The 24,737-nt window shown below is 41.2% G+C and overlaps 1 protein-coding gene across 5 annotated transcripts in view; it reads right to left on the bottom strand.

Annotated features, from left to right (window-relative positions):
• Positions 1-24,737, bottom strand: part of iqsec1b (IQ motif and Sec7 domain ArfGEF 1b) — a 258,339-nt gene that overhangs the window by 64,089 nt on the left and 169,513 nt on the right. For 4 of the 5 annotated variants that reach the window (XM_033633758.2, XM_033633759.2, XM_033633757.2 and 1 more), the window contains exons 2-4: positions 10,528-10,807; positions 1,814-3,072; positions 1,013-1,174 (exon numbers count right to left, since the gene is read on the bottom strand). In XM_033633758.2, coding sequence (XP_033489649.2) covers positions 1,013-1,174; positions 1,814-3,072; positions 10,528-10,807 — 1,701 coding nt within the window. Of the gene's footprint in view, positions 1-1,012; positions 1,175-1,813; positions 3,073-10,527; positions 10,808-23,166; positions 23,312-24,737 lie in introns of those variants that run through there. The other variant, XM_078168019.1, reaches the window with a different exon arrangement.

The raw sequence follows: 24,737 nt of genomic DNA, 5'->3' as shown, positions 1-24,737 counted from the left end.
AAATGTTCCATTCATTTCATCTTTGTCTGGAGTTTGGTTTTGGACAAGAATTGTACATTGTATCAGAGATTTTTAGCCAGAAACAGCTACCTGCTGCTGAAATTGATTTTCATGAGAGCAGTAAGAGTGAACTAAAACAACAACAGTGATTACAACCAAGAACAATGACCTTAAAAATACTAAAAAGCTTCATAGAGCAGAGGATAATTGCAGAGCTGGGTGATATTTTTTGTCAGTTTGTCACCACAAGTGACCCTTTCAAAGTACACATCCTCATTTGCCCCACAGTTCATTTCAAAATACTGATTAGTGCAGCTATAATGCAGGACTTTTACCTACAATGGATCATTTTCTTTTGTGATATGGACACTTTTACTTAAACAAAGAACCTGAGAACTTCTTCTTCTATGCTGAAGTGAGGATTGTGGCTTAGTTCTCCAGAGCCCTGATACCTTGACACTTGCATGTCAGGATTTATAGACATTTCCTCAAGGAGCATTTGAGATATGCCTGTCAAACTGACACTGACAGACCTTTCTTGGCCTTATCTTGCACTAAATCTCAGTGGGCTCTAATAAAACTGGTGCACTTCAAATGTGTTTCAGTTAAGTCTGTCCAATCTAGAGCATAAAGTAGAAAGTGAATTTGAAAATCACTGCTGAAAAAAACAAGATCTTTATGACTTCCCTTTCTCATTAAAAGGAGTGAAGAATGTACAGTAAAGGGAGTCTGTATATTTATCTGAGCATCACAGCAACGTCCTGAGTGGATTCTATCTCTGTTTATTTCCTGTATGTAACTTAAGTCATTATGTAGTACTCAGAAACTCCAAACTCCATCTAGGAAAGAGTGTGGATTGCGAATTGGCAGCCTTATTTGCAACTAAGTGATGATGTATGTTAATGTTCCTGGGAGGAAGATAAAACTGTTTTAGAGAACTTTAGGGTTGAGACAAAATGATCCATCTCCACATATCAAAGGGTGCAAAGACATAACTCGCTGAGTAACTCACTCGAGGACATCTCGGTTGAATTGTTTCTGTCTGTTACCCAGGAACTCGCCAATCATCTGCCTACTCAAACCTTTCCTCTGGAGCAGGAAGTGAGCCACACCCACTGGAGTGTCTGGAACAAAGTTTCGCTCTATCAGATACTGGATGCCTTTTTCTGGTTTCCTTTAGACATAGGATAGGGTAGAGACAGACAGACAGGCAGAGAGAGACAAAACGGGAATGAGTGAGGACACAATCCAAATCTGTGATTATCCCACTGCACTTCTGCCACTGGCCAAATGTGTGTCAGATGAGGGACAGGATTTAGGGAGGCAGGGAGGGAGGTGGTGGGACAGGGTGAGGGCCGGGAATGGGGAGGAAGGAGCTACTTTTCTCTGCAGTGGTGATCACAAATGATTAAAAGTAATTTAATGGCCAGCTCTGGAAGAAGCCAAATCCACGATCATTTATGATTAAATGGAATCACAGAGGCTCAGATGAGACACTCTGTGTGAAGTGGAGCAAAATGAGTCCCAAGCTTGTTTGCACCTCAAGTAGAACTGATAGATAGTTGTTTTTCCATCCACATTTACTGTGCATAACAGTTTCATGTTGGGCTCTGTAACAAAAAGCATTCCCTAAAACATTACTAGTGGACTGCAGCTATTTGCATGAGCTCATCTGTCCCTCATTGGCTATGTAATGTGTGACTGTGTAATTCTGAGGCTAAAAGGTACAGGCATGTACAAACAGTGTATCAGATTATGTCTGGCTCTGTGTTAGCAGTTTGTTAATGGATCTCGTGTAGTAGAGTGTACATACTTGTTGAAGAGGTTTAGGCCAATGCGGTAGTGCCTCTTGCGGATGATGTCATTACTGAAGGCAGGTGAGTCCCAGCTGTTGCGAGTCTCTTTGTGGTACGTCTGCTTGCTAAGTGTCTGCTCCCTCAGGCTGTCCCTGGATGAGGACTCAGAGCTGCAGTTGATGGTGTCGTTGGAGTTGGATGTGCTGTTGATGCTGTCGTTGTCACCATCAGAAAAATCTGACTCTGACTTGCTCTGCCGGTTTGCGGTGCCATTGATGGCGAGGTGGGCCTCCAATTGTCGTGGCCGATGGCAAGTGGCATCCTCGCCGGAAGGCCCTCGAGGCGGCAGGCTGTGGCTGATGTGTTTGGGGCTGCTCTGCTGGTTGCTGAGGCTCCGCTCATAGGCGTTCTGTCTCTTCAAAGAGCTGCGGTCAGAACGATCACTCAACTCCACTGAGCTGTCGCTTGGAGGCTCAATGGTCAGTAAGGGTAGGTGATCTACCCGCAAGCGCTGCTCTTGGCACTCCAGAGATGGTGTACTGCGGCAGCTGGTGTCTGTGTCCCCTTTCTCATCATTATGAGCCAATGACCAGTAGTCCTGGGAGGAATTGAGGGAATGCTGACGGAAGTCCGATTCTGTGCTGGAGGGCCGGTCCACAGATTGAGACAGGGGCAGTGGCAGTGACAGTTCCTCTTCATCAATGTACAGGGTAACATCGCTGTAAGATGCCGTCATCTCATCCAGTTTGCGGTGTTCTGAAGTGCTGTGGGAGGGTTTCACCTGACAGCCGACCTCTCTGTCCATATCCTGGTGGCCTCTACCCGGCTCCAGCTGGTTGTCATCACCATGTAGACTACGACAGTTTAGAGCATCATCTATGGACTCAGCTAGAGATTTGACCTGCCTGGAGAACGCATCTTCTAGTTCTGTGATAGCATCTGTGAAGTCGCTCTGTGTCGTGGGGGTCTTGGCCTGCACCCCCATCTCCCCACCATGCTCTGGCTTTACCAGTGCACCAATTTTAGTGCCATCATCTGTTAGGGAGACCTGCTTTCCTTCGAAGTAGGAGCTGTGGACTTTTTCAGGTCCTTCGAAGGAAAACTGCATTCTCATATTGGATAGGACAATCCGTCTGGACATACGGTTCTCAGACATAGAACTTCTAAGACGCTCAAAGTTTTTGTTCATCTGGTACTGGCGGAAGGCTGTTTGGATGGTGCGGGCTGCATGCCGAGTTATGAAACGCCCACCATATTTACGCTCTAGCATCTCCACCTGCGGGTAGAGCGGGAAAGTTTATGTCATAAATACAGCTAAGAAACAAGTGGGAGCAGTCTACATTTTGCCTTAAATGCATCCTTATGGAAATCAAACCTTGAAAATGTTCTCTGTAATGGGACAACTGGTGATAGTGATCCCAAGTGAAAACAGGGATGATGAATACGTAATATCCTGAAAGTTGCTGCATACTTCACCCAGAATCTTTTTAGTTTCAAACAAAAGAGGATGTTCATTCCAGAGTCCATTTCCATGTTGGAAACCCAAGGTCCACTTAGATTCTCCAGAACTATCAACCACATCTGACATTCTTCATTAGTACATAGAGTTTGCTAAGTTGTCATGGAGATGGCTTGGCTAGTTTATCATGTTACCTTAGTATGGAACTTTGATCACATGATGCTTAGGTCGTGTGATGATGACAGATAAAGAGAAAAGTTAGTTAACGGCAGTGATAATTTTGACAGCTATTTAAGATTTACTTTTAGTCTTAAGATGAAAATGCTTGTTAGTTTTAGTCACATTTAGTCATTTTTTTAATCCTTCATGGTTTTGGTCTAGTTTTAGTTTATGAAAATTCAAAACGTTTGAGTTGATGAAAAATCATGACATTTTAGTCAACTTTCAGTCATTATGTTTTCAATGTTTTTAATTGTTAAACTAATCCAGTTAGGCTAATTCTAATACAAAATCTCAGCTAATGTATCAGAAATTAGAATCAAAGTGACAGGTTGTATAAAAATTTCATTTAGACAGTTTTTTCTACAACTACAAATAATTTCTACACACTTAAAAACTGTCATTTCTCCAGCATTGTTTGACAGGTTTAAAGGGTGACTTATGAGCACACACGTACTGATCATGATTTGTAAAGCTCAACATCTCTCTATTTATTTTCTCAAAAACTTTGACACCACAAACAACTAATCTGAGACAACTAGGATTTGTGTCCAGGTTCAGTGTACACTCTGACTTATCGGCCTCACTGTTAAGAAGCAGAAAAATAACTTAACTGAACTCTTTCTTAATCTGCTACATGTCAGTCTGGAGGTTTAAATTCATGTCCTCTCACAGAGTTGGTGATTAAAACTAAACTTTCATCTCTGTCATACAAAACTGATCTGAATTCAGACTGTTTACTTACAGCACAGCCACACTCACAGATAACTGAGCCTCCTACCTGCCTGTCAAACAGCATCAAACCATAAACCTTCTCCAGTCTGGACTGAGACCAGTGATGCTTGCTCTGCTGCCATTCAGCAAAACATCCTGGCACAGACTACTTACTAGAGTTTACCAGCCTGTCGCTCATGCAGCATTTGAAGATGATTACAAACACGGTTGCTCTCGGCTTTCAGTGTCTGATAGTCTACCACTAACATTTTTGTCACGTCTTATCAATGAAGATGAAACACAGATTTCGTCTTAGTTTTATTATCAAGATCTATTTAAACTTGTCATCGTCTTGGAAAAAAGTTTTTTTTTAGTTTTCGTCAACAAATTAAGACTGGTTAATGGACCTTGATTTAAGATTATTTTCTCAAACCTATAGAGGATAAGTGTCTGTGACACAAAATAGTTTTGTTTGGTGTATCACTTAAAATAACTCTCCATCTGGAACATATACTCTGGAACAAACGCTGTTTTAAACTGGCTACAAAAGAAATATTGCCTTGGAAACATGTATTAGACAGAATGAGGCTGTCTTATCTGCTTTTGCCATACCTTCAACACTCAAGAAGATTGGTAATGACATTTAAAAATGGTTTGAATTTAGGGTTTATTAGACTCGAATAGACCCCTGGGGAAGATGGATTATGTTGAGTTGTGATAGAAATGCAGTTTGACCGATAAATGGTAATGGCCCAAATAATGATGAGAAATTTGAGCTGGTTATGACTTATTAAAAAAAGATGCACAAAATACGATGTGTTTGCAGTGTTTAAATATCTCTTAAAAGATGGATGAAAATTACCATACTTGTAAGGACTCAGTCAGGTGTACGTTCTATAGTGAACATTAAACTAAAATCACTAGAAAGACATCATTAAACTAAAGTGATATTCCTATTCATTCAAATAAACACAAGAAGTTTGTGCTCTTGTGTTTATTTGAATGAATAATTGAGCAGTGTCCAGGGCTGTTTTCCATTAGCTCTTCTCTCAGCCCTGTGCCTTTTACACACTGACCCAGTTTTCCACCCACAGTATGGACTAGTGGAGTAGAATGACACTAATCATGTTTCCCTTTACCATGTGAGGGTCGGGAGGCCAGTGGACTCAAACTTGCCACAAGGGACATGGACCATGACAGTGAGTCTCACTGCACAAGGCTACAACTTTCATTGCTTAACAAGAGGGCCAGTGTCCTTCCCACACAGGCAGCCACAAGGCCAAATCAGACTATTATTATATGACTTTTATTTGACCACCACGAGGAACTTCAGCCTCATAATACCTTGAAATACCATAGGGTTACCACAGTCATGGAAAACCTGGAAAAATCATGTAATTACACAATCTCTTGGAACTGGTAAAAATCATTGAAAGTTTTGGAAAACTCATTGAATTTTGTTGTTTGTAATTTAATCAGCTAGTTATTAAAGAATAAAATGAAGTGATGACATTTATAACATATTACTTTATTTTATATCCAAAAAGTCAAAGGCCAACTTCACTGTGACATCATAATGTTCTGCATAAAACACTTTTCTGGTCATTATTCAACATCATATCTCATGAACAGAAGGGGAGACTCTTACTTAGATACTGAATTAATGACACTAATCTTGAAAATGTGCTGATTGTATAAATCTTCTGTGCTGTCAGGGGAAAGATGTGTGTGAAGCATCCATGTTTTCACAGACATGGATGTAATCTGTAGGTGCAACTTGACTGGTGCACGGAGGCATACAACCGCAGGGTGGCAAACCCCGCGCAGAGCTAGTTTCGAGCAGCGCAACCCGAGGCGCGCTCAGTTTGGTAGTTTGGCAGACCGAGGTGCGCTGAGATGGGTGTGGTGGCGCAGCAGGGGGAGGTGTCCACAGATCCAGCTTGGCACAGTGACAGTTTCGTGCCAAAAGGCTTCGCTGAAGGTGCGCTAAAAGCTCGCCAGCTGAAACCACGTCTACTGTCAGCGCAGGCGGAGCGCAGCCGGTGTAAGCCGAAGTTTGGCTGACCGGCGGACAGTGCGCATACGTCACCAAAACCTCACAGGCAGGTTTCCAGAATATCAGGCACATTAACGATGCAATAAATACCCAAAAAAACACTATTCAATGCAACTATCTGCAATCAGCACATAAATGTATCTATATCCCATCACATCTGATGTCAGATCAAAGGGGATTGGCACCGTTTGGCACATTTGGCATGCGTAATGGAAACCCAACCTGATTTAATTAACACAGCTGCAAACTAATGAGTTCACATCCCTCTCAGCCAACCACAAACAGCCACAGCATCAGATAGGGAGTATATATTCAGCATCTGTCATCTTAGAAAAGTCAAAAGAAAAGAAACAGAGTGAGACTGCGAGAGAGAAAGAGCGCACGAGAGAAACGCAACATTGATTTACAATTGTGGTGACCTCCTCCCAGGCTATCCTTGCATCATCAGCCTGTGGAGGTCTGCTCGCAGTTCCGTATATTCGGACACTGCGAGCTTGGACCTCCCGGACCAAAACATCAGTTTCCTCCTGGGAGAAGTTTGGCCGTCTGGTACTGCTGCTCTCTTCTGCCATGGTGAATTGAGTAAACTCTCAATACGCCTTCGCGCAGCGCATTTAAGGGCAAGGAGAGGGGCTCATTTGATTGGTGTGATGTGTGTAAAACCCACTCCACGCCTCCACTCCTCCCTCTTTCTGACTTGCGCAGGTAGGAGGGACGGAGGTGGGAAAGAGGAGTAGCTGTGCCAGCGTGCACGGTGTGCCAAACTTGCAAAATCCGCCTGGCCACACCCAGTTGGCGAAGCGCAGGTGCGCTGCGCCCCTGCCTCGCCTGGTCTGCAAAACTAGAGCCCTACAGGTTAACAATGGGACTAATTACTACATATAAGCTTGTAGTAAAAAACCCATAAAACTCTGCAGTTTCTTTCAACACTGCAAAGCATTTTAGTGTCTTTTAGCTCATTGTTTTGGTTTTCCAGCCCAAAACTGAACTGTTTTGGTTCAGTCTCAACACTCTCATCAACTTTTATTAGCAAAGACAGCTGTTTTTAGCTGCTAACCCAAACAGCAGACAAAGTTAAGACATTTGCTTGAAATTCTGTGGTAATCAGTGTATGAGTTATGGACAAAAACACAGTGTGTGAGGTCACAGTGACCTTTGACCTTCAACCACAAAATTCTAATCAGTTCACTCTTGACTACAAGTGTTTTTTTGTGCCAAATTTGAGGAAATACCTTCAAGACCTTCTTGAGATATCTTGTTTACCAGAATGAGACTAAGATCACAGTAACCTTGACCTATGACTACCAAAGTCTAATAACTTCATCCTTGACTTAAAGCGGACATTTGTGCTAAATTTAAAAACAAAAAAAAAAAATGTAATGGTGTTCTTGAAATATCGGGTTCACAAGAGTCATACAGACAAGACAGACAACATCACACTGACCTTGACCAATGCCTATAAAAATCTAATCAGTTAATCATTGAAACCAGGTGGACATTTTTGCTAAATTTGTGGAAATTCCCCTTAAGGTCCTCTTGAGATATTGTGTTCAAGAGAAAGAGACTTACATGAGGTCACAGTGGCCTTGCCTCCGACCTACGACTACTAAAGTCAGTTCATCATTGAGTCCAAGTGGACATTTGTGCCAATTTTAGAAATTCCCTCAGTTCCAGTTCTCAAGATATTTGCGGTCACGAGAGTGGGATGGATGGAAAGACAGACAACCTGAAAACATAATGCCTCCAGCCACAGCTTGCTGGTGTGGATGCATAGAAATCCAAACCAAAATTATTCTGAATTGAAGGTAAAATTTTGATTTTGGGTTCTGTCTGATAGAAAAATAAATTTATTTTCATTATTTTAAATGTGACTTAACATACATTGTCTATATTATGATACATATATCATGTTGTTATTAGAATCTCATTTAATCTGGACAGACAGTCTCAAAACTTATAAGAGGGGCCTCCGCAATGCCAGAGCAAACTATTACTCAGCATTAATAGAAGACAATAAGAACAACCCCAGGTTTCTTTTCAGCACTGTAGCCAGGCTGACTGAGAGTCAAAGCTCTATTGAGCCTTGTATTCCTTTAGCCCTTAGCAGTAATGATTTTATGAGCTTTTTTAATGACAAAATTCTAACTATTAGAGGCAAAATTCATGACCTCCTGTCCTCAGATAGTACCTATCTAACCTCAAACACAGCTGTAAAACCTAATATATATTTAGATTGCTTCTCACCAATTTCTCTTCAAGAATTGACCGCAGTGATTTCTTCATCTAAATCATCAACGTGTCTCTTAGACCCCATCCCAACTAGGCTACTTAAGGAGGTCTTTCCTTTAGTTAACATTCATATATTAGATATGATCAATATATCCTTATTAACAGGCTATGTACCACAGTCTTTTAAGGTAGCTGTAATTAAACCTCTACTAAAAAAGCCCACCCTGGATCCAGAGGTGTTAGCCAACTATAGACCAATATCTAATCTTCCCTTTATGTCAAAGATCCTTGAGAAAGTAGTCGCAGACCAGCTGTGTGATTTTCTCCATGATAATAATTTATTTGAGGAATTTCAGTCAGGATTTAGAGTGCATCATAGCACTGAGACAGCACTAGTTAAAATTACAAATGACCTTCTGATTACTTCAGACAAAGGACTTGTCTCTGTACTTGTTTTATTAGATCTTAGTGCGGCATTTGACACAATTGACCATCAAATTCTACTGCAGAGACTGGAACACTTAATTGGCCTAAAAGGTTCTGCACTAAGCTGGTTTAAATCTTATTTATCTGATCATTTTCAGTTTGTTGAAAATGATCTATGTACCAAAGTTTGTTTTGGAGTTCCGCAAGGTTCTGTGCTCGGACCAATCCTATTTACTCTATATATGCTTCCTTTAGGTAACATCATTAGAAATCACTCTATAAATTTCCATTGTTATGCGGATGATACTCAGTTGTATTTATCGATGAAGCCAGAAGAAAGTAATCAATTAACTAAACTCCATAACTGCCTTAAAGACATAAAAACTTGGATGAGCACCAATTTCCTGATGTTAAATCCAGACAAAACTGAAGTTATTGTTCTTGACCCCAAACAACTCAGAGACTCTTTATCTGATGACATAGTTTCTCTAGATGGCATTGCTCTGGCCTCTACCACTACCGTAAGAAACCTCGGAGTAACATTTGATCAAGATTTGTCTTTTAATTCTCATTTAAAACAAACCTCACGGACTGCATTTTTTCATCTGCATAATATTGCGAAAATTAGGCCTATCCTGACCCAAAAAGATGCAGAAAAATTGGTCCACGCTTTTGTTACCTCAAGGCTGGATTACTGTAACTCTCTATTATCTGGTAGCTCTAGTAAGTCCTTAAAAACTCTCCAGCTAATTCAGAATGCAGCAGCACGTGTACTAACAGGAACTAAGAAACGAGATCATATTTCTCCTGTTTTAGCTTCTCTGCGCTGGCTCCCTGTAAAATCCAGAATTGAATTTAAAATCCTATTGTTAACTTATAAAGCTCTAAATGGTCAAGCTCCGTCATATCTTAGAGAGCTCATAGTGCCATATTATCCCACCAGAACACTGCGCTCTGAGAACGCAGGGTTACTCGTGGTCCCTAAAGTCTCCAAAAGTAGATCAGGAGCTAGAGCCTTCAGCTATCAGGTTCCTCTCCTGTGGAATCATCTTCCTGTTACGGTCCGGGAGGCAGACACCGTCTCCACATTTAAGACTAGACTTAAGACTTTCCTCTTTGATAAAGCTTATAGTTAGGGCTGGCTCAGGCTTGCCCTGTACCAGCCCCTAGTTAGGCTGACTTAGGCCTACTCTGCCGGAGGACCCCCCTATAATACACCAGGCACCTTCTCTCCTTCTCTCTCTCTCTCTCTCTCTCTCGTATCCTATTACTGCATCTTGCTAACTCGGCCATTGTGGATGTCACTAACTCGGCTTCTTCTCCGGAGCCTTTATGCTCCACTGTCTCTCAGATTAACTCATATCGCAGCGGTGCCTGGACAGCGTGATGTGTGTAAAGGGGTTTTTTTGCGGAGTTTTTCCTTTACCGCTGCGAGGGTCATAAGGACAGAGGGATGTCGTATGCTGTAAAGCCCTGTGAGGCAAATTGTGATTTGTGATATTGGGCTTTATAAATAAAATTGAAAATTGAATTGAATTGTTATTAATATTGTGATAATTTCAAATATACCAGCCAGCCCCGTATTTGGTATTTATGGATGGAAGCTGTCTTTGTGTACCCCCCCTAACCTGCTTGTCCTGAAGGTCTGACGAGAGCTCATAGCTCTCTGACAATGAGCGGGAGCGCTTGATGGCCTCCTCCTCTGCCTGCTTGCGCAGGATGGACTGGGAATGCTGAAGCTTGGGTCGACGGGGCCGCAGGTGACTGGGCAGCAAGATTTGTCCGCAGAGCTGGCTGTCCAGGTGATCGGGGCCAAGCCCCCTGCTGTGGGTCACTGGGATGCAACCGTAGCCGCTGCCGGAATCCACAGAGGCACCCACCTGGCTACCTGGAGCATCACCTTCCACACTGTAGTATGCAGAGAAACACTGGGTTAGTTTGCTGAGTCATTTTATTGAGGGCCTGCACTGCTTTTTATTTTTAGAAAGAAGCACATGACAGATAGAAGAGGTGAATTTTGATACTGCTGGCAGTGTATAAATATGAATAAGAGAGTTTATAGCCAGCAGTCTGACTGCTGCCTGTCATCTTTAGACATTCCCTTTACAATGCAGAAAACTGTACCACTGTGTCTTAATGAGATGAAATTAAAGGATAACTTAGGTACAACTCGTTCTAAAATTGGTTCAGTATTGAGGGAGGCGGATGCAGCCGGCAGCCGCGAAACGAGCTAAAACGGTAACGGGGGCAAATGCGTCCCATATAAGTTTGCGCATTAAAAGTGCTTTTTTCCGCCACTGACTGGTTCAGATCGCCAGTGCTATCTCTGTAGATAGCATACTAAGCGTTTCCCTGACCCTTCACCTCCTCCCGGCTGTGACGTCATCTCGCGAGAGCTTTGCTTGTTGCCAGAAAAAAACACAGGTGCCATGCTGAGCGCCACTCAGAGTGGTGCTGGTTGTCCCGGAGTACAGTTGAGAGTTTTACTGCATCGATTGAAAACAATGGTTCGTGTTTGTGCTTATTCGAATTGCAAGAACAGGATGTCGCGCAACACTACAGCTTTCACAGGCTGCCTTTTTTGGACGGCGAGATGCTGAAGTTGTGGCTAGTTGTGCTACAAATGGATGCTAACACTCCTGTCCAGACACTGCTCACTTCTCCCAAGATGACTACTGCCAGCCGAAGAAGAGAAGACATCCAATCCCAAAACACCTCTTCCTCAAGAAAACGGCTGTCCCATGAGTAGAGAGAGCTACAGACACAGTGGAGGTAATGTTATATAAACAATGTTCGAAACGCTTAGTATGCTTTTTACCAGAGATGGGGACTCGAGTCATTGTGACTTGGACTTGAGTCGACTCGAGTCGCTGTTTTGATGACTTGTGACTTGACTTGACAAAAAATAAAAGATTTGAGACTTGACTCGGACTTGGAAGTTAAAGACTCGGGACTTGACTTGAGACACGATGACTTGAATGACTTGAGTATTATTCACATCATGTATTCGGTTAGAATATAAAATTAATAATTGAATATAAAAAATAATGTTGATTACCCGGTAGGAGCGCAGGCTGAGAATGGCGTTGTCATGATTGGATCACTACCCTGTCAATCAGTCATGCCCTCTCTACGTACCTTACGTGTTTATTGGAGAAACAGGCCCTCTTATATCAGATAGGCATCAACAGCGGGAGGGTTACCGAGAGTCATCGTCTTCAGCTTTCGGAATTACCATTATTACGGCAAAAGACGAACAGCACAGTGCAAGACATGCGGCATAAACATCTCGGACAGCCAGGCGACAACAGGTCGGTTTGGTGGAACTTGTTTTTTAATTTATTTGCTAACATTAACCCCAGAAAACGTGAGCGAACATTCCGACCGGTTCATCATAAGACCGGCTGTACGTTTTATGAACGAGCAACACAGGGTTAAATGAGCTAAATGGGTGATTTTGGCTGCTGCCATGGTTAGTGTGTGTGTGTGTGTGCGTGTGTGTGTGTGTGTGTGTGTGTGTGCGCGTGCATGTACGCCTGGGGGGCGTCCCTGCAAAGTAAACATTGCAGCGATGAAGTCAATGTTTACTGACAGTTACTTATATCTTGTCTTTTCACTTTATTAAGATCAGATTCTGCAGGTAAAATTACAATAATAAGGTGACTTGACTTGGACTTGACTTGACCTATTACAGGACTTGACTTGACTCGACATAACCTGTGACTTGACTTGACTTGACTTGACTTGCCCAAGAAAAAATGACTTGGGACTTACTTGAGACTTGAAGATTAAGACTTGAGACTTACTTGAGACTTGCACATGTGTGACTTGGTCCCATCTCTGCTATTTACAGAGATAGCAGTGGCGATCTGAACCGGTCAGTGGCGAAAAAAAGCACTTTTAATGCGCAAACTTATACGGGACGCATTTGCCCCCATTACCGTTTTAGCTCGTTCCGCGGCTGCCAGCTGCATCTGCCTCCCTCAATACTGAACCAATTTTAGAACGAGTTGTACCTATGAATCATACGCACACATACACATGGGGAAATAGGGCCCAGGTTGAAAAATACCGAAGTTGTCCTTTAAGTGTGTATGAATAAATGATGAATACCAAAGAACCACCATAAGACACAGCAAACACTGAAGTCACAACAACATTATCAGCAGCTCAGTCTTTCAGTAAAAACAGCAACACAATGTCAAGAATGATTAAAGCATGTGAAGCAGCTCTTTAATATTAAGATCAATAAAGATCTTTGTCTGCTCACATTAGCACAAACATCAGCCTGGACAGCTAATTGGATAAACCCCAATGGTGTTGAGCAATGACCAGCCGTGCCACACCAAACTGCAGTAGCTAAATGTCAACCACAGGTCTGTTAACTTCATGGAGGATGAAAGTGTACTTTGGTTTAGTTCTTGGACCAAGCTCAATAACTACCCTAACACTTTGAGGAATCAAAGCCATATTTACTGGAAGAAAAAACAGTTACCTGATCAGAAAGATCTGCTTTTTGAATGCATGAAATAAGAAGCTCTTCCTCTCCAGAGACAGAAACTGTGGTTTTGAAATGTTAAGCTTTTTTTTGGACAGAGGCAGAACTGAATGCCGATATATAAAGATTAAAGTACATATTATACAGAGACATTTCAATTGAATATCTTGGAAGGCAGCTCAGGCAGCAAGGAGGAGCTGCTCATGTGAGAACAAGGAAGGCATCTGAATATGTCCTAAACCAAAGAAAATACACATTTAGAACGCACAATCAAAGTGATAATGATATCTGTGAATCGTGTCACAAACTGCTCAGATTACTGCTACAAATTACACTTCACATCCCAAACTCCTGAGGGTGCTATGCATGCAATTCCTCAGATGAGTAAAGGGATTATGGCTTAAGTTAATTGTTACAGTTTGCTACGTTGTTCACTTAAAACAACATTCGACTAGTTCAATAATACACTCCCAGAAAGTTTTGGGACAAAGAATTTATTTTGAAAGAGACAGTGTGCAAACTGTACATTTCCTGTGAAAACAGAAATGTATTTTGAAAACAGACAATGCATGTAACAGGCTGAAGTTGACACGGCTTCCCAGAAAGTCAGCAACCAACACACCCAGGGTACCTTGCATGTCATTTCTCGATGCGGAAAGTCCATGACCAACAGTCGATATGTGACATGTTAAGAGTGAGAATGTGTTGCCTCCAGCTGCAAGACCCAGGGCATGATCAGAAATGTCTGGCTCTCACCCGAACTAACAGTTGATTGGTTTAGATATTGACACAAAATTTGGTTTTATACAAAATTTTGACATTTTGATTTTATTTGTCTGATTTGAAGGCTCATTCTGTTAACAGTTTATACATGTTGTGGATAAAAGTGATGTTTAATAGTGACCATCACAGACTAAATACAATTATATCACAGATTATAAACTATATGTAGTCTATTGTACATTAACACTGGATTGTTTTAATTATTTGGGTGTTAAGTAACATAAAGACTTGTGGTAAGTAGCATGTGAGAATTCTTAATATAACAGTTGTGATTGTGAGTAAAGCAGACAGGACTTGCTTCACTGATTAGTTGCACACAGCAGTAGTTGACAGTCTGGCTATCAGAAAGCAAAACACACCTGACCTTATATCAGCAGCACAGTCAATCGGTCTTGGAGAGAAAAATGTTTCCAATCATAAAACATAGTCAGGTGTGAGGTGACATCATTATGTAATTGTGGGCCAATAGCAGCTCAGCTCTTACACCTCACTGTGCCAGTTGCAATCTGTGGTGGAAATGTAAGCTTTTTCCTTTTCTTTACTTCTTTTTTTTTTTTTTTGCAAAATACAATCAGTACCATTTCATTGTATTTGTCATCAGCTGATGGATGAAGTGGAAAGGCTCACAACAACAACATTCATCTAGAGGCATCTATCACTATGTAACCTTGTCAAATAGCTCGATCTCTGTGGGAGAATGTGTCATGGTTAGATAATAAAGGCTAAAATAAAACTTTAACTGAAAAGAGAGCCTCCACAAGAGGCTGACAGCAATGAATACAGAGTACGTGCAAGGTAAAATGAGTAGTAATAAATGATGCCTGTCACTGGCCTGTGTAAAAAGATTAGCAGAAGGTGGCATTTAAACATGCTCAGATCCAGTCAATATCATTCATGCACACTTGATTTCCAGTGAACAACAGAAAACACAAATGCAGAAGCAGCCACATTTTACATTTTGTGGTAAATAAGGAGGACCTTGTCGGCATATTCTTGACTGGTGGTTACTAACCTGGCGGCCAACACCCTGCCAAAGGGACAGGAAATTATAAAACAAAGAAAAATGTTCTGTGCTTCAAATTTACAGTCATTCCCCTGACTTTTAAAAAGTCAATAGCTAGAGCAAAGGGTTTTATATGATGTAGAGACTGCAAAGTTGTCTGAGACAAATTTGTAATTTGGGCTGTATTAATAATGGTGTCTTGACTTCTGTGATAACTTGACTTGGGTGTCTGACCTGTGAAATAACAGCTTTACCTCCTCAGCCCTCTAACAGCTATTAAAATGAAACAAGTACAAGTATTCCTCCTTTGATAATCGCTTGCTAAACACTTTATTTCTGCCAAAATGTTGAGAACTGCATGACAAATGCTTTCCAGCGTCAGCCCGTATTACTAGCTGCCCTTTTAAGAGACTGTCCTTACAATTAAAGTAACAGCTGTTTCCTTTGTTCAAATGCACAAAACAATCTAACTAAAACGAAGAACCTTGAACATGAAGTTACTGCAAAACATCATGGAATAGTTTAGCAGTTTGGGAGATATGCTTATCCGAGTTCTTTACAAGAGTTAAAAGAGAAGAAGAGCACTACCATGTTCCAGTCTCTGTGTTAAGGATGGGGCCATAGAACCAGTTTTAACTTGTTTTAATTTGTGAACTTTAGAGGTTTTGTTTGAGAGACTTGCTCTCCCATTTCCTAGAAACAGTAGCAGTTGGCTTTTTCTTGAAATACTTTTAAAATTGGCATTACATGAACAGAGAAAACGGAGACAGAGGACTGTGGCATTTTCTTTTGCTCAAGAGGTAGAAAACCTTAAACTACCAGAATGCACTGTGCCACTAATAAACCCTCCTGCTGGTAGGTGATGTAATGCCAACTCATCCATTTGACACAGTGGCGGCCAGCTGGTAAAAAATCTCGCATTAAGCCTAATCCAGACCATAGATTCGTGATGAGACGAGTTGAAACAGGCAACTACTTGCAATGCACCATTCTGTAACACTGTAATAACATGCCGGTTCACATCAGTGCAACTAGATCAATATACAGTAATATGTTATTTCTGTAACAGCCTTTTTTAACAATCATAATCATAATGAGTTATGTTGCAAGGCCATGATAAACAGCCTCTGTCGCCATTAACTCTGGAGGGCTTGTTGCCTTTGAGCCAAGCGACAGTGAAGCAGGCTGAGGGTCATGTGTCATGGGATAACAGCTCCCATTAGAGGAAATATTGTCTCTCTTGTAGCTGGGCACTCGATGCTCATTATGAAAACCCTCTCTGCATCTTCATTCTCCTCCCTGCGTATCCTCAACACATTTTTAATTCCATAAGGAACAAATTTAATCAGACAGAAAGAGTTCTTTAATTAGACTGAAGGGTGGGCTGTGATACATCTGCTCCAGCAGAAAATGTCTTATTGGAAATGCCCATTTAATTAGATGGAAGAGAGGCTAAGCATGCTTGAATTGTGGCACTCAGCTCAAAGCAGGGGTAGGCAGACACTTCTAGGGGCTCAGACTGAGAGCATGATAGCACTTAATATCTGATGTTAGCTGGTTTTGTTGCATTGGAGTTACTGAACAAGATGTTCTACTATTAGTTACACAATAAAGAACCCTGCAATGTGTTTTAAAAACTCCTGACAAGTAAAACAGCTATACTAAAATATAGAACAGTGATTGAGAACAATCATTCCTTGCAAATTATAAAATGCACTTTTAATTTGAACCTGCTCTTCTTCCTGCGGCACAGAGGATGAGTTGAAGGCAAAGTGTTACTGATCCAATTCCCTGAGACTATGGGCAGAGAGAGAGATGACTGTAGCAGACCTGTTGACTAATTTAGAGACTCTACAGTCCGTACCAAGCATTCATCCAGCCTCATTAAAACTAATATCCTTCCAGCTGAAAATCCCATTTTAAGGCAGAGTCAAACTTGGTAAAAAGGTCAGAGGAGGAGGAATGAGAGAGCAAAGTTCTTAGAATATGTCAAGATGGAGGGAACCTCACTCTGAACAAAGTGGACAGAAAATAAGTTTGCCCGCAATTGATGCAATAAAATGTCATCATAATATTAGAAGAAAATGGATTTCTGTTTTATCTGGACTTTACACAAAATTCCCCAAAAATATACTACAAAGGCTTCAATTGAAATTTCATATGTGAAGACACAGACCATGGAACCAGGACCTGACGTACTATATGCTGCATGGTTGACCTCTATCAAACACTGTTCAAATTGGTGTCAGAGGGGCTTCACAGAATGTAGAGTCACTCAGGATTTTAGGTGTGGTTTAAGAACAAGGGTAATAACTATTTTTCTAATCTATGAAAAAAAAAACTTGTAGCATGTGAGCAACATGTTTATGTATTAACAGCCCACTCATACTCCCAATATGTCAAATACTACCATTTTGTCAGTGATCTTGGAGTTATACACTGATGCACAGATGCACCCTTCGTGTCAGACACATGAGACCACAACCCAACTTGTAAAATACAGCCGCTTTGTCAGTGGACGTCGGTGACAGATATAAACAGACAGAGACACCACGTCAGCTGCATCAGTTTGTGACACTATTAGTGACTACCATAGCATAAACAGCGAGAAAGGATCCCAGACTTTCATCTGGGAGCCATAAGTCAGTAGTAGTCAGTGTGGAATGCTACGGTAGTGACATATGTCACAGGGCATTCGTAACAACGGCACCTTTTAAAAGCCAAACCATGGACTTTTGTTGCCTAAACCTGAGGAAGTGAACCTACACTGTAAGTTCATTTTGTGCATGTAATGAGCAGAAACCGTATATTCCCTTTTGAAAACAAAGTGTATTTTGAAAACCAAGGTGGCACGGTAGTACAGCGGTTAGCATTGTCGCCTCTCAGCAAGAGAATTCTAGGTCTGAATCCACTTGCCAGCTGGGGCCTTCTCTGTGGAGTTTGCAGTCCAAAGCAGTTGGGTTAATTGGTGACTGAATGAGAGTGAATGGTTGTCTGGCACGGGGGGTGTAAATATAGACAATGCAGGCAGTGCGATTGCACTTGGGCCCCTGGGGTGGAGGGGCCCATAGAGAGAGCAGGCACTTGCAAGTGATTAAGACTGCCACCTTGGAAATGTACCTGTGTTCAAAGAGGACGATAAAAGAAGAATTTTACTGAATTAAAAATTGTGTACAATTTGTGTATAAATTGTGTAAACATTGCTATACATATCAAAGCAAACACATCTGTGTCATGGTTTCCTTTTTCTTTCTTATTTTTTTTAATAGTCAGCAGCTTTCTAAAACAAAGTTATATGTTTTTTTCTATATAAGCTATAAAATCTATAAATGTAAATAAAATATATTCAATCAAATGATAAATTTCTCACTCTCTTTGATATTGTTGTCAGATATGCAGTGATGATTGCTGGGTAATATTTATGTTGATGTTGTTGACAATACAAGCACGATAGAATGTACAAGGGCCCGTCATAATAGTGTGCACTGGGTTTCGTCATAACTTTCTTATACCACTGGTCTGGCGACCTGTCCAGAATGTACCCTATCTCTCACCTAACTGGGATAGGCTCCAGCCCCCCATCAACCCTAAATAGGATAAGCTGTTACTGATGATGAATGAATGAATCAAAACAATGCATGTAACAAATGTAAACTGACATGCTGTCACTGAAAGTCCAAAACTGATGCAAGAGGGTACCTAGAGTGTCATATTTTGAAGTGTATGTCAACTAACAAAGCAGCAGTATTTGACGAGTTAGGATGAGAATGTTACCATAAACACTACCATTTTATCAATTTAAATTAGTCTGAAGTACCTGCAGTGAGATACATTAAAGCCTTGTTAATGTCCTGTAGACTGAATTGGTTTGCTTGAATGACCTTGTGATGCTGGTAAGTGTCAGTGGAATGACTCCCACAGAAAAGCTGCAAAGCCAAATCTATAAGCTAAATGCTAACTGCATAACAGAGGATCATTGATGGTGTTGTGCGACAGGCTTTTTTTTTTTTTTTTTTTTTTTTTTTGTTGAGTTTTTAAATTTCTTAAAAAATGGAACTTAAGTTTTGGAGAAAGTATATAATCATTTTGGGAGGATGTCCCAGTTCTGAGCTTGTGATGGGATATTTTGAGCACAGAAAAAGATGATTTGCCCACACACTGAAGAGATAACATCATCATGCAAAGACTTATTTTATTAGACCCACAGCTGATATAGTGCCTGATTGGTCAGCACTGGCTGCTTGTGTTCTCTGAAGTTCTCCTATATTTCTGATGCTGGTGAAAGTAACTCCAGCAACTCTGTGTCTTTATATATCAAAAAATGAAGCTAATCAGTTACTATGGGGAATATAATTGTCACTAGGGAAGTATGTAGGCGCAGTGAAACAAATTGCAGGAGACAGATTTTATTTATTTATCATTTATAAAACACTTTTCCACCTTAACAGACAAGGCGCTTCACAAGCTCGAGCATAAATGGAGATCAACCAACCTAAATAATTTTCGGCTTGAATGGTCAAACAGCCTTTGTAAAGATAAACACACTCTTCGTGCCGCTAGAACAGCTTACTTTTCTGGACTTATACAAAATAATAAAAATAAATTCTCTTTCTCTTTGACACTGTAGCTAAATTAACATGTAAACCATCCCCTATGTGTAATATTCCTCTTACCGCTTCTAATTTCATAGAACTTTTCACCACTAAAATTGACAACATCAGAAAAGCAATATCCTCTCTCCCATCTCCCACCCAGGACATGGCGGTTTCATACGACCTGTCTTCACCTTGCAAACTCACCCACTTCGAGACAATTTCCGATGAAACTCTTTCTAAACTGGTTTTCTCCTCCAATTCCACTACCTCCCTACTGGATCCTATTCCCTCTAAGTACATTAAGGACCTCTTCCCAATTCTTAGCCCACTAATACTACATATAATTAATAGCTCTCTTACCACTGGAACAGTACCTGCATCTTTTAAAACAGGCGTAATCAAGCCACTACTCAAGAAACATAACCTGGACCCTGATGTAATCAATAATTACAGACCAATTACAAATCTCCCCTTTCTTTCAAAAATCCTAGAAAAAGCAGTAGCCCAACAACTCACTGATCACCTCTCCTTCAATAATCTATACGACCCTCATCAATCTGGTTTTAGAAAATTCCATAGTATGGAAACTGCACTGACAAAAGTGGTCAATGATTTACTACTCGCCTCCGATTCCGACTCAGCTTCAGTATTGCTGCTACTAGACCTCAGCGCAGCGTTTGATACACTTGATCACCATATTCTACTTCACTGTCTAGAAAACTACATAGGACTCACCGACTCTGCTCTCGCCTGGTTCAAATCCTACCTTACAGACAGATCTAACTTTGTTTTTCATAATAACTGCTCTTCAGAACGCAAAAAGGTCAATTATGGTGTACCACAAGGGTCTGTGCTTGGTCCCATTCCCACTTTTACGCAGATGATACTCAGCTCTACATATCCATCAAGCCTGACACCTCTCATCAACTGATCCATCTAGAACAGTGCACACAAGAAATCAAACAATGGATGTTGTCAGACTTACTTCTCTTAAATACTGAAAAAACTGAAATGTTAATCCTAGGTCCAAAGACATCAGAAACAAATTCCTCAATCTCACCTTAAACTTAGCTGGTTCTATCTTTTCACAAAGCCCCCGTGTTAGAAATCTCGGTATTTTATTCGATCCTAATCTCTCCTTTGAAGACCATATTAATAATATAACAAAAACAGCATATTTTCACCTACGTAATATTGTCAAAATCTGTCCCATTCTCTCCGTGACTGATGCAGAAACACTGGTTCACGCTTTTGTCTCATCCCGATTAGATTATTACAATACACATTTCTCTGGCTTACCAAATTCAACCATTAGGAAACTACAACTACAACAGAATACTGCTGCCAGGATATTAACCAGAACCAGAAAATCTGACCATATCACCCCTGTTCTCATTTCATTACACTGGCTGCCTGCACACACTAGATCAGACTTCAAGATTCTGCTTTTAACTTATAAAATATTACACGGACTTGCACCATCCTACTTATCATCTCTACTTACTCCATGTTTATCAATCAGGCCTCCACGATCCCATAATGTCAGTCTCCTATCCATCCCCAAAATTAATAAATCATCAGCAGGTGGTAGAGCCTTCTCATACCAAGGCCCTCTCCTCTGGAACCGCCTTCCCATTCAAATCCGTGAAGCCAACACAGTCAATTCCTTCAAAAGCAAACTCAAAACACACCTTTTTGCATCTGCCTTTAACATCCCATAGTCTCTGTCCTTACATACTACATCATGGTTATCTACTACTACTCAGTCATTGTGCGCATCAATTTATATTTAGTTTTTTATATATACAAGTGCCAATGTTATTTATTTATTTATTTTTTATTCTGTTTTCATTTTGTTTTGTTTGTTTGTTTGCATTTTATTTGTTGTTATTTGTAATTTGCTTATGTGTTTTTATGTACAGCCCATTGAGACATTTTTTGTGATTTTGGGCTATAATGAATTTTGACTTGACTTGACTTCTCATTCACACACACTGATGGTGACAGAGCTGCCATGCAATGCTATGGCCTGCCCATCACTCTGCACAAGGCAAAGCCTTATATGTCAATTCAGCCATGTCTTGGCCAAGGGCACTCCGACACGTGAACAAGAAGAGTCAGGGATCGAACTGCCAATCCTCTACAGCCGCTCTACCTCCTGATCCACAGCTGCCCACAAAAAAAATGTATCTGAGCTATTCAGGGTTCAGGATCAAGCTACAAAAATCCTAGATCATATATACACCCTCCCTGTATGGTCAATGTCCACTCCATCTAACCTCCATCAGCATGATTTTTAACACAGGCTTTCCATTACACATTTGTAGTCTCCCATCCTAAACCGAGAATACTTGAGTGATGTCACTTGAGTCATTTTTAACAAAGCTCCTCTGGAGCTGCAGAACACATTATACACGCTGCACAGTTCTCACTGTGACTGGTTAATTAGCTTTAGCATGTAAAATAAATGGAGTACCCCTTTAAATGCCACCTCATTTTGATAAAGTGCCAGATGTGGTTTTAAAACTGGTACTAGCAAAGCGTTATGGGGATCATACCCACACAAAGCACCTCACTTTCTGCCTTCGGTTAGATTACAGGATTCAATTCAAAAACCCAAAGCATCCCATAACACTGCCTAAATTGCTGGCTGATAGAATTTTGATGATGTGTGTGGAAGGTGATGCAATGGATCCATTGGAGGAGGCAGGTAATGTGAGGACAGCTCTGGTGTCAACACCACCCCTGGAGACACCCTCTTTGTGCCCCTGAGTGGCTTCCTCAAGTGGAGCCTCCTCTCACTGTGTTACTCCACAGTGATGAATTAATTACTCTGACCTGCCACTCACACACACACACAACCTACTTCTTCTGGTTTCCTTTGTTTTGCTGTGTGTTCACACTGACTGTTGTGCATGTTTTTCATGAGTGAGTAACTCTTAGAATCAGTTTAAGATGATTAAAGGGTACTGGATGAAGTGCATTAAAATATGACTCAGCTGCATTCACTTGTTTGGCACGGAGGAGGAAAATCAACTACTGGCTTATTAATGAAGCACAATCTTTTGCTGCATCTCAAATGAAGCACATTTTATTTACACAAAGCGTGCTCCTTGTGAATTTCATCAGCAGCTCTATACTCTGGCAAAAAAATCCACTACATTAAGGCAATTCAGGAGGAGTAACAGCAATTATTAAGTAATTTCTAAACTGATCTCAGTTGAGTCTGGCAGCAGACTCTGAATAAAGGAGGGACCATTTTAAAATATACAACCTGCATCTCGAGACAAATTCAGAGCCAAATCACAGAGTAAGTACAAGTCAAGCAGCTAAAAGTATTGACTTCTGCATGCAGCACCAGCATGCACACACTCAAAGTTGGGCTTACCAGCTGCCTGATTCCAGCTCCAGTAGGGACTGAGTCCTGTCAGAGGCACACTGCAGACACCACATGTTGCCTTCAGAGTCCCTACTCCAGACCCATGAACACCCTGTTACTCCATCCCCGGGCTAAATGTAGCTCTGCAGTCTGAGCTCACAGTCCCACTCTTAAACACCTCTAGCTCTGGCCTTCCTTCAGAGCATTATGAGGAGGGGCGTTCGCAGGAAGAGGGAGGGAATTTCTCCAGAGGAAACTGGGTGGTGTGGCAGAGGCAGCAGGAGCACTGGTGCCCCACAGCTGAGGAGGGTCTTAAACAGGAAGGGGCAACAAGTACAGCAAAACTGGACGAGAGATTGAGCAAACTGGTGGTGATAGTATCAGATTGGCGGCAAGGATAAAGCCTGGGAAAACCCCTGTATATACTATTTTAGCTGCTCTAACTGTGGAGGTACAGCTGGAATAGTGTGAGCTCCACCTCAGTACAACTGCTGTCAGATGTCAACCATCTGGAGGACATAATCACTACTGCTGATCAAAGGCAGAGAAATAGGGCTGAAAATGATACTATCACTACCATGGTTTTCTAACAGACAATACACAACAAGCAACATCTGCTTGGCTACTTGACCCATCAAGCTATCCTTTAAACAAACAACCAAGTTAATAGGGAATGTTTGACTCACATTCCCTCCCATCTCTGCTCTGATGTTTATAGTGATTTTATCCCACTCCTGTTCTCCTGCCATGGCCCAAAAAATGAGCAGTGAGGGGCCTATCCAATTCCATATAATGACATCACTACCCAAACAAACCAAAGCAACCATGCAGTGTAAGGCACTGAGATAACACAGCTAATAGGTTTGGTTTGGATAGAGATCTGCCATGACTATAACAGCGTCAAAATGTCTGATTCTTAGGCCCAATCCCAATTATCTCCCTTGGCCATATTTGAATGTGCCCTTGACTGAGTAGTGGCCCTTCAGAATGGAGCCACATGGGGTAGGGTTTGAAACCTTAACCTAAGAAATGGGATGCTATTCATTACATGAGCATGCCGACAATGGCACATACACAATTAAGCAGTTAGCTAAAAGTAATGGATAATCGTTGAAACAGTTATCTAAAAGTAACTAATAAATAAATGGATAACGATTGAAATAGTTGCCTAAAAGTAACTGATAAGTGGCTGAAATAGCATCAGTTAGCTGAAAGTAATGAATACATGTGAAAATAGCTAAAAGTAACAAAGCTCCGGTGAAATATATAGGCTACTTTTTCGATGCTTGCATGCCTCAAGGAAACAAACTCTTAATGACTCTATATAGCCTAATAATTATAATCCTAATTACAGTATACAATGACAGAGAATGAAGAGGCAGCTGGTGCAGAATGTCTCTCTTATGGGCCATCACAGCACTTAATAAAAAGGAGCTAGATGTTTCCCATATGGTGAAGGTTCATGTAAAGTGCAGCAGAGAGAGATACTGAGTAGGGGTGTAAAGGTATTTGTATTCGTCCCGTGCCGTCACCGTACGGGCGTTACGGTTCGGTGCACGCAGTCATATGACGAATACATC

The sequence above is a fragment of the Epinephelus lanceolatus genome, chromosome 1, assembly GCF_041903045.1.
Source record: "Epinephelus lanceolatus isolate andai-2023 chromosome 1, ASM4190304v1, whole genome shotgun sequence".
In the NCBI taxonomy this organism is placed as follows: Eukaryota; Metazoa; Chordata; class Actinopteri; order Perciformes; family Serranidae; genus Epinephelus; species Epinephelus lanceolatus.
The sequence above is the reverse complement of the archived record's forward strand: the minus strand, read 5'-3'. Positions and strand labels throughout refer to the sequence as shown.